This window comes from Erpetoichthys calabaricus, chromosome 1 (assembly GCF_900747795.2).
Source record: "Erpetoichthys calabaricus chromosome 1, fErpCal1.3, whole genome shotgun sequence".
NCBI lineage: Eukaryota > Metazoa > Chordata > Cladistia > Polypteriformes > Polypteridae > Erpetoichthys > Erpetoichthys calabaricus.
This window is the reverse complement of record NC_041394.2, coordinates 338,371,933-338,382,806: the sequence shown is the minus strand read 5'-3', so window position 1 is coordinate 338,382,806 and position 10,874 is coordinate 338,371,933. Positions and strand designations below refer to the sequence as shown.

Genomic DNA, 10,874 nt, shown 5'->3' with positions numbered 1-10,874 from the left:
TGATTATTAAAAGAATCCAAACAGGTGTCCAAAATGCAATAGAGCATTCAATAAATCTTTAAATAAATAATCCTTAAAACAGTTGTGAAGTGGAGGTTTAAAATACACAAGAATAACAATCCTTTAACACGAGATTAAAACGTCAAAAGGATGCCGTCTTTAAAAAACAGATGACAATCCCCGGTGCTTCTTCTCTGTTAGCGTCTCACCTGCGGGCTCTGCAACAGGCGAGACACTCTTAATGCAGCTGACCTTCTCTACACCGTCCTGCTTCAGCTGTTTGGCTCGCCTGTTCAGCTACACGCGAGCCTGCAGTCGCTCGCTCGCTCTCCCGCACCGACCGACTTCCTGCTTGCTTGCTTGCTTGCTTTTTCTCCCCCCTCTCTCTCTCTCTCTCTCTTTTACTTTTTCTCCCCCTTAATCGGCTCGCGCTTCTCTATATATGCGGGGAGGACATGGCAGCTGCAGCCCATCAGCCACAGGAACAATCATGGATGTGGGCAGTTTCCCACCTGTGCACTTAAGTGAGAAACGCAGACACCGCAGATCGCGGCTCGCAACTGCTACCACGCCCCCTCGCTAAGCCGCGAGCTATACCCACAGCCTGGCTCGTTACGCGAGCCAATGCTTGCATTTAGATCTGAATTTTTCGCTCATACTTTCCTCGTCTTTTGAATTTCTCGTATACAGAGGTGATCGTATCTCGAGGTTCCACTGTATAAAGAATTAAATTAACCTCGGCATTCAGATCAATTACTTACAGCGCAAACTACCGGCCTATCAGCCATTCGGGTACGGTGTGCAATGTTCTGTAGGGCAGTATTAGAACCTCCTTCCAGAGGGTGAATAGGGCTTTACGCAGACAACTGGTCAATTTTACTGGGGACACAAACGGCCGCAGTCTCACACACATTAACACGTTGGTATTCTGTGGCCAGTTCAAGGTCGCTCCACAAATATAGATTGTATCTCTTCAAAGAGAGCTTGTGGTGGCTCTGAAAAGAGCCTTTTTAGCCAAGATAGTTTTCAAGTCCATGTCCTTAGGCGCGTTCCCCACGAATTCGGCGAGCCAGCTGAATGTCCTTGGGCATTATGGTCACTCTCTTGGCGTGGATGGCACACAGGTTGGTGTCTTCGAACAGACCGACCAAGTACGCCTCACTGGCTTCCTGCAGAGCCATGACGGCAGAGCTCTGGAAGCGGAGATCAGTCTTGAAATCCTGGGCGATCTCTCGTACCAGTCTCTGGAAAGGCAACTTACGGATAAGTAGCTCGGTAGATTTCTGGTAGCGACGAATCTCTCGCAAAGCTACCGTGCCAGGTCTGTAACGATGAGGCTTCTTCACCCCACCAGTGGCGGGGGCGCTCTTACGTGCTGCTTTAGTAGCAAGTTGTTTTCGGGGTGCTTTGCCGCCGGTGGACTTACGAGCAGTTTGCTTCGTTCTTGCCATTTCAGCTACTACAGAATAAAGTATGAAAGAGCTAACGCAAAACCAGCTCAAACATAAACAGCAGAGCTGGACTGGAATCTTTCTTCTCTCATGGAGGACCGAGGCAATGCCTCTCACACTCCTTCATCTCTGTGTTTTTTAAATCTGTGAGATTCTTAACTTGTCTCATAACAATCAGTTTTGGCTGTTTTGGTTAGGGGTTGTGCGAGTTCCTGTTGCTAAATTTTAGGATGGTTTAGGTGTTTAGTTGTCCAGTATTGCCTTTGGTCTTTTGTGTTTCTTGTAATGACATTTATCATATTGGAGAATCCCTTGAAGAGTTTTGTTTGGGTGAGTTTCTAGTTGAGTAAATAGTTTGATAGAACTCTTCTGAATGGACTGTTGAATTGACAGGGATTTGGTGTCTTGATGAATCAAGTCGTTGGTTACATACCATGGTGCATTGAGTGCCATTCTTAGAGCTTTGTTTTGGAGGCACTGAATCTGACGGATGAGTACATTGGAAGCATATCCCCATACTGGTGCTGCGTACAGTAACTGAGCTCTGATGATGCTTCTGTATAGAAGTATTTTGTTTGTAGTGTTCAGGTTACTTTTTCTATTCATCAGTGGGTACAGTTGGCCGAGTGATCTTCTTGCTTTGGATATACTTTCAGTGATGTGGTTTCTCCATGTTAGGCGGTTGTCCAGTATAACTCCCAGGTATTTTGCTGTGTTTTGCCATGAAATGGGACGACCAAACATTGTTATGGTACCAGGCGGTGGTTTGTGCCTTCTGCTAAAAAGGATTGCAGTGCTTTTTTCCAGGTTGATGCTGATTCTCCATGTTTGAAACCACTGCTCCAGGGTTGTGACTGCTTCTTGTAGTCTTTTTGTGACAACCCAGGTTTGGGTGGATTTGTAGAGTACTGCGGTATCATCTGCATATTGAGCCAGTGTTGTGCTACTTGTCTTTGGCATATCACTTACAAAGATGTTGAAGAGGATTGGTGAAAGTAGTGAACCTTGAGGGACACCGGCAGTTATTTTCTTGAGTGATGACCTGATGCCATTTAACTTTATCTGGAATTTTCTTCCTTTAAGAAAAGAGGCTGTGAGGTGAATTAGGTAATTTGGAATACCCGCCTTAATCATTTTGTAGAGAAGGCCTTTGTGCCACACTTTATCAAATGCTTTGGATACATCAAGGAAGATTGCCCCGGTGGCTCTATTAGTGTTGAAGCCTTCAGTGATGTATTCCACTACTCTCAGGAGTTGATGTGTGGTGCTGTGACCAGTTCTGAAGCCATGTTGTTCTTCATTGATTATTTGTAGATGTTCTGTATATTTTTGAAGTCTTTTCAGTATTACTTTCTCAATGGTTTTTGCAAGAGTACTGAGTAAGCTGATTGGTCTGTAGTTTTGTGGAAAAGATCTGTTTGTTCCTGGCTTAGGCAGAACTATGACATCAGCAGTTTTCCAGCATTCAGGGAAATGTCCTAGTCTCATTACTGCGTTGGCAATGTTGGTTATTGCAACGATTGCTTTGTGAGGTAGTGCCCTGAGAGCAGCATTTGGGATGCCATCTGACCCTGGTGCCTTCTTTGTGTTAAGATGATCAGTGACGTTTCTGATTTCTGCTGGAGTAGCAAAATCAATGACTTCTGGTGTGTTTATTAATAAAAACTGGTTAGTTTCTTTATTTACTGTTTCAATGTGTTGGATATCTGCATTTTCAAAGTTTGGTGAGCACTGGAGTTCCAAGCTGTTGGCAATAACTTCTGCTTTGTCTTGGATGGTATATACAAGTCCATTTGGACCGTGGAGGTAGGGTATAGGAGATTGTTTGTTGCGGAGTGCACGGGCGATTTTCCATTTGGTACCTGCTTGATGTTCCATTTCAGATAAGGTTTGCGACCATTTTTGATTCCTGATATCATTTAGTGCTTTTCTGATTTCATTTGAGAGTGTATTCATTTTTTGGCGGTCTTCTGGGTTACATCGTTTTTGCCATTTTCTTCGAACTCTGTTCTTTTCTTTGATTTTCTCTAGTAGCCAGTTGGGAATGGAGGACAGATTATTTTTGTTTGTATTATGAGCTTTGTATGAAGAATTTACCATTGCTTGCTTGATACATAGAGTAAGGGCTTTTGCTGCATGGTCTACCTGTTGGGGTGTTTTGATTGTTGGTAGAGGGCCCAGGGATGATTCAAGTTTTCTTGTGAAAGTAGGCCAGGATATTCTTTCTTTAATTATATCATTGTGGTTTTTGGTGATATTGTTTGATCCATGTAACTCCAGAAGTACAGGGTTGTGGTCAGAGCTCAGTTCTGCAATGGAGCTGATGAGTGGAGAGTGCGTTATATTTTGGAGAATCGCAATATCTATTACATCAGGTCTGTAACCATTTGGGTGGAATAGCGTTGGTTCTTCTGGTCCTATCACTATTAGGTGGTTTCTGTCTGCAAAATTGATGAGAGACCTCCCTCGTTTATTAGTAGTTTTGCTGTTCCAGGCTGGATGTTTTGCATTTAGGTCTCCTGCTAAGATTGTTGGAGAATTTGATTGGAAAAGTAAATCCAGTTCTTGGATAGGTAGATCGTTCTTGGGACTATTGTATGCTGCAATTATTCTCAAAGGGCCATCTTTAGTATTTAGCATCACCGAGTTGGCTTCCAATGTGTTTAATTGTGGTGTGGGTGATTCAGAATGATCTATTCCTTTTTTGACAAGAATGGCTGTGCCTCCTCCTTTTCCTTTAGTTCTGTCGCATCTGTATACAAAGTGACTTCTTGTTCTGAATTCTGAACTTGGACGTAAATGGGTTTCACTTATTAGCATTACATCAATTAAATGCCGATCCAAATATTCTTGAAGTTCTTCTTTTTTGTTTTGTACTCCATTGGCGTTCCAGATGGTTAATCTTAAATTATTTGGTGTGTGTAGTGGTTTAGGGGCCATCCGAGAAAATTTCTACAACGGAAGGGATTGAGGACAGGATTATAGTTAGAATATCTGTTCCCGTTCTTGCTGCACATAATTTATCAATGAGGGACTTTGCTAAATTTAGTAATCTTCTGGCTTTGGGGCTGGAAAAAAGGTTTGTTAGGCTTAAGAGAGCAGAAACGTCATCTTTCTCAGAGGGACCAGCAGGGGGAGCCCCAGGCCTGTTTATCTGGGAAGCGAAGTTTCTTTCTAATAGCGTAGTGGATACTATTCGCTCGGCCTTCTGCCCGTCTGTTTTGTTTACTTTATTGTGACGCGATCCGTTTGAAATAGAAGATGATGGATTTGCGGGCTCTACGAGGCGGGTGTCCTTTCTAACAGCGTCAGCGTAGCTGATTCCTGCATAGATTGTTCTGGATGGTAGTGATGATGGTTGTTGCTGTTTCTTTAGAGGATTGTACACACATCCCCTGTAGTTTGCTGGATGATCCTGACGGCAGTTTGCGCAGGTTGCCTTTTCTTCTCTTGGCTTGTTGCAGTCTCGTGTCCAGTGGCTGTCGGCACAGCGCACACATCTGGGTCTATTATAACACATGTTAGCAGCATGACCAAATCTTTGGCAGCGGTGGCATTGACCTATTTTGGGTTTATTAATTAAATTTTCCACTTTAACACGTAAGAAAATTAAATCCGTAATTTGAAATATGCGTTTACCTTCTTCGTTTCTTGTTAAGTGTACGAGCATCAGCGGGCAGGGGAGACGCTGAGGGCCTGCCTTCATTCTGCACACTTTAATAACAGGGAAGCCTCTTTCTTTAAGAGTCGTTTCTATGTCATCTTCACTTACGGATGTGGGTATACCACGTATGACTACTTTCAGTGGTTTTTCCGATTCTAACATCCAGGAGTGGAATTCAATGTTACCGTCTTTTAGGAAGTGAGAGAGCGCTCTGTAGTCATCAGCGGATTGTGGTTGAAGACGAATGCCGTCTTTAGTAGTGACTGCTTTAGAGACTGTGATGTTTCGTCTTTTTAGTTCATTGTTGAATTGCAACCAGTTTTCCGAGGAACGGAGAATAATCGGTGGGATTTTGTTCAGGGGGCGCGCAGTGCGGTCTTGTTCTGATCTTTGCGAATTGTTGGCAGGTGAGAGTGAGTTTGAATCTTCATACGGAGCTTCCATTTCCGGTGTTAAATCGGTCAGCGCGCTGAAACGATTTCTAAGCGGAATATCTTGTTGGGTGGAATTTAGTAGTGTCGGTTTTAGCTTCTTCCTATCGAGAGAGAGTTTGGAAGGAGAGATCTTGTGTTTTCCTTTCAAGGATGTTACAGGCAAGAAGGGACTTTCGGTTTCACTGCTGTTACCGTCTAAGTAAGAATTGTCATCCATTTCTGATTCGCCTTCGGAGCTGAGATCAGACAGGGTTTCGGGTCGTCCGGAGTACACCTTCGGAAGGTGAGTCCTAGAGGTCATTATTTGGTACGTGTTGAGACGCTGGGACGTATTGTCTTCTCCGGGTGAAGAGTCAACGGCGTATGTGTCGTGTATCTTGGCGACGCATTCACCGATTTCTTCCTTGAAGTCTCCCATTTACCTGGGAGCTGTGGGTTTTTTTTTTTTTTTTTTTTTTTTTTTGAATTTTCTCTTTCGCTATCAGCAAAATGTAGTAGTCTAAATCAGTCTGTCAAAATCAACCGTCTAAAGAAAAATCAATACAATCGTCTAAAATGATCCAAGTAGTTTGCGTTGCGCTTTTTCAAAATAAACAGCAGAGCGTCGCGAGGTGAGTTATATCTATGCCCTGTTTGTTTCTGATTGGGCGAATTGCAAAGAAGACAGTGACGCTTTTAGGCTCGGCCTACATGCCGCCTTTCCATTGCTCATCTCAATATCCGGCGCGGAATTTGAATGCCACATTTGTTTCCGTGCACTCAACCTTAACAACCGCAGTCGCCTGTTTTTAAAAGAAAGCCAGCCTCTTTATTCCGGCATACTCCCCTTTAATATTTAATTTCCATCAATTTGGATACATATATTTTAGGAGGAACACAGGCACTAAATAGGTAGAGGAAGCGGAAAAGGGAACTGATCTACGAATCTCTATATAGATGTTAAATTATGAAATTTCTTAAAATGAAAAAAAAAAACACTGAGGAAGGCATTGTGGAAATGCTTATAGCCTGTGACCATTACTGGTGTCCAATCTTTTCTTTTCCAATACCATGATAATGTATTGCTTCCATCTTACTGATCCATGTTTATTTTCACAGAAAAATAATTTATCTTCTACTGCCCTCTTGTGGACAGTCAAAATTAGATTTCTTGAAAATCTCATTTTTTCCTTTGCACTTTAACACAGTGTACTGATACAGTCGATCTATGTTCCTACCCTCACCTATGGTCATGAGCTATGGGTAGTGACCGAAAGAACGAGATCGCGAATACAAGCGGCTGAAATGAGTTTTCTCCGCAGGGTGTCTGGGCTCTCCCTTAAAGATAGGGTGAGAAGCTCAGTCATCCGGGAGGGGCTCAGAGTAGAGCCGCTGCTCCTCCACATCGAGAGGAGTCAGATGAGGTGGCTCTGGCATCTGATCAGGATGCCTCCTGGACGCCTTCCTGGTGAGGTGTTCCAGGCACGTCCAACCGGGAGGAGGCCCCGGGGAAGACCCAGGACACGCTGGAGGGACTATGTCTCTCGACTGGCCTGGGAACGCCTTGGGATTCTCCCGGAAGAGCTAGAAGAAGTGGCCGGGCAGAGGGAAGTCTGGGCATCTCTGCTCAAGCTGCTGCCCCCGCGACCCGACCTCGGATAAGCGGAAGAGGATGGATGGATGGATGGACTGATGGGTGGGCTAACAGACCTTGATCCATTCGGACTCTTTTATTGTTTTTGCCCCCATTGCGCGCAAAGTAGAGCTAATATTTCGGTCTTATTTCTCTTTTTGTTGAAGAGATCCTACAGAGGAAACTACACCCTCCTTTGGATTGATTGATTTGTTCATCAAATGATGTGAACATATTCACAAATGTAAGGCTATTAATAATAATAATACATTTTATTTATATAGCGCCTTTCCCATGCTCAAGGCACTTTACTTAAGGCAATTTACTTAAGTAAATTAATCGATTTACTTTTCCAATTTCGGTATTTGAGAATAAAATGAAGAAATTAGATTACGTGAAAACTAAGTACTCATAATACTAATACATGTGAGTACATATATGTATTACAGTTTGTCTCAGTTGTTTTAAAACCAATCATCTAACTGACGCTAAGCTGTAAAAACGTGAATTTCTTCATAACATGTAGTTACTTGTGCACACCAGATAGCATTTCTAATTTTTTTAAACAAATCGCAAATGCTTTAGTACGTATGAATAAATGACAAGTACAGTTGTCCAGAATTTGAACAACTGTCTATTTTATTTCTCTTTGCAATTAAAACAGATTATATTGCTTCTTAGTAAAATAATGTTACACTTCAAAACATGTCAGAATTGTTTTATTATGTAAGTCACCACATGTACAAAACTCCATCCAATTGACAAAACCTGCCATTTCTATGTCTCATGAAATGCAGTAAACTAGAGTTATTGTAATGTCTCCTAAAAGTGGTCCTCAGGTGTAGCCTGAACTTAAAGTAGCACACAGGTGGAATTAATGAGTATAAGTATTGTTAAACATCTATAAACAATGAGTGCAACTAAATTCATACAGTTTGTGAACATGGGGAAACCTGCTCAGGCAAATATTCAGCTTGGACATCCCGCCTTTTTGTGGAGGAGGAAGAAGAGTAAGAATATGTGGCAATATCATGAGAGAAAGGCAGCAAAAAAAAAAATAATGAATGGGCAGAGTAGTGTAAAAGCAGCGCTGTCCCAAATGAAATAAAGGCTACACTTGTGGACCATGACTCATTAAACATGGCTTTGGAAGGACAGAGGCTGGTTGCCTGGTAAGTAAAGTAAGCCAGTGTACAGTGTCTTTCATCATCCAAACATTCCACAGAGAAAATAGTATTCAGTCTGACACTTAATAACTAGAACAATAACTGTTTGGTGCAGTAGACAGCAAGTGTGAGTGGAAAATGTACAAGATTGTTAGGAATTAGAAGATAAGAAACACATTTCCAGGGTCCACTGACCTGCTGACAAAACTTGTAAACATTTTGACCGCTTCGGTTCTACACACTGTGAACATAAATTATCTTTTTGACGATGGTGACTTATTCATTAATACAATAATTGAATTTGAAAGCAATAAATGAGAGTTTTGGGTAAAATAAATTGCTTTTGCAGGGGGCTTTGGTGATATGCCATACCATATACTCTCTTTTGATAAATGTACCTGGAGCTATAAGAATGATAACAGTGTTTCAAGAAATGAGCCTAAGTACAGTAATTCAGAAAAACTATAATCTGGTTTAGTGAATATAATATATACTGTATTGTATCCACCTTAATAAAGGGATAAGTGTACCCTGTATGTGTGTCAACTTGTATGTCCATCTGGTTGCTATGAATTTGTCATTTCAACAGAAGGCGCATGACAAGAATTTTTTGTGATAAGATGCATTGCATTTGTCATTCCAATAGATAGCACATTACAAGCATTGCAAAATACATTCTCATAGATGGTATATTGCATATATTACTGCTGATTTTTAGGTTGAATACTTTGACTTCAATCCACCTTAGACAGGTAGCACAAGTAGTGTATATTTAAAACAATACTAAAAATATACATGCAAAAAACTAAATAAATTCCTTCACAATGACAGCACAGTAGGACAGTGGTAGTGCTGCTGCCTTACAATAGGGACACCAGGGATGTAATCCCTGCATGGAGTTTACAATTTTCCCCATGTCAGAATTGGTTTCCTCTGGGTCATCCATTTCCCATTGCCAGACATGTAAGTTAGAGGGATTGGTGTCGCTGAATTGTATATGAAGTGTTCACCATGTGACGGGCTGCCACATTATCTAGGTGTTGTTTCTGCCTTGTGCCCAATGAAGGCTGGGCTAGGCTCCAGTTGCCCCTGCTACCTTGTTCCAGATACAGTAAGCAGGTTCTGAGAATGGGTGAATGGATACATGAATAACTACAATCCATTTTTATTTTTTATTTGTTTTGACCTGGAGTTTCAGGTTTCCTCTGTCATTATGAGAAAAACAGTGTGGTGTAGTTGCTAAATCTCTTGCAGAAAGGATGCCAATTCAATCCTAACCTTACATGCACTGTGTGACCCTAAGATATTTGCTTATAACTTGCTTGTCCTCCATGTATGAAGCAAATACATGTATACATTGAATCAAAAAATAGAAATTATACTTTAGGCATGTTTTTAAAAAAATCCCAAATAAAACATGGGATTATCAGGTGAATAAACACTTAAATTTGCTCTGTGGTTAAGGAAACAAGCACCACATTGTCTTGTGAAGGGTGAGGTGAAGGATGTCTGGCAGGCGGACAATGCCACTCTTTCAAGCCATTGGATAAAGAATTGGGTTCCTGCCTGGCACTGAAGTGAGTATGGTGTATTTTTAAAGAAGATGGTTTGGAGGCCACATTAGTCACCCAACACAAAAATGATTGAACAAGGGTCAAGTGGCAGTGAGTTTTAGCCCTGGATTTAGTGTAATATAGGTTTCTCTCCCCAACCCCAAATATGATTCCTTGTCCTGATCTAGAAGTTACCCTAGCAGGGGTTTGAAAGTTTAACCTGTACAGGGACTGAAAGGAGGGCTGAGACAGAGCCATAGTGGCAGGAGGAAGACAGGCCAAGATTAAAAAAAACAAGCAGTAAGAGTAAGAGAAATACTGAAGGTACATGAGAAAAGAGAGAGAGAATGGGAGCTTTAAAGAAAAATTCAGAAATGGGTAAGATGAAAAGCTATTTGACTGCTCAGACAAAATTCAGATAGGTATAAACTGGCATTGTGTAATTATCTGTCATATCAGTATTCTGGTGATTTTACACAGCATTTTTAGGCATATTTACACAAATAGGGTAAATGAAGTGTATGATGTTATGCACATTTGCAGACCTTATCTCCTGCGTGATTCATGAGCATGCTTGTGGCCCATTCACCTACATCGTTATTATGTTGTGAGGGCTAAAAAGAGAGACCCACCATAACAGACGCATTATGTGACGTTGTAACTGATTTCAAGAATATATTCTATTGTAAAAATGGTCAAAAATGCTACTTTTCTAACAAATAATGATCAATTAAAGGGAAGATGTATATCTTATAATTATGGAAGAAAGGGAAGTGTGGAAAAAGAAAAATTATACAGTGTCTATATTTTAAAGAAGTACTCCATTTTCAGCATTATAAACAAGATTTGATTGTATTGCAGAGGACCTTGCACGTGGAAATACTGTTTTATAAGCAGATTAGAAAGAAGAATGGATGGAAGAGTAAATGCAAATTATTTTATATGGACAGTAATTAGTACACTTTCTGATCTTGTTACACAAGTATTTTTTTTT

The 10,874-nt window shown here is 41.2% G+C and overlaps 1 protein-coding gene across 1 annotated transcript; it reads right to left on the bottom strand.

The window, feature by feature from the left end:
• Positions 1-984: 984 nt before the first annotated feature.
• LOC114667440 (histone H3) lies at positions 985-1,512 on the bottom strand. Its single transcript, XM_051927822.1, has one exon. The coding sequence runs from the start codon at positions 1,449-1,451 to the stop codon at positions 1,041-1,043; it is 411 nt and encodes a 136-aa protein (XP_051783782.1). The 5' UTR covers positions 1,452-1,512; the 3' UTR covers positions 985-1,040.
• Between the last annotated feature and the right edge of the window lie 9,362 nt (positions 1,513-10,874).

What these genes read in the sequence shown, in the direction of transcription:
- LOC114667440 (XM_051927822.1), bottom strand. Translation starts at nt 1,451, where the DNA reads ATGGCAAGAACGAAGCAAACTGCTCGTAAGTCCACCGGCGGCAAAGCA.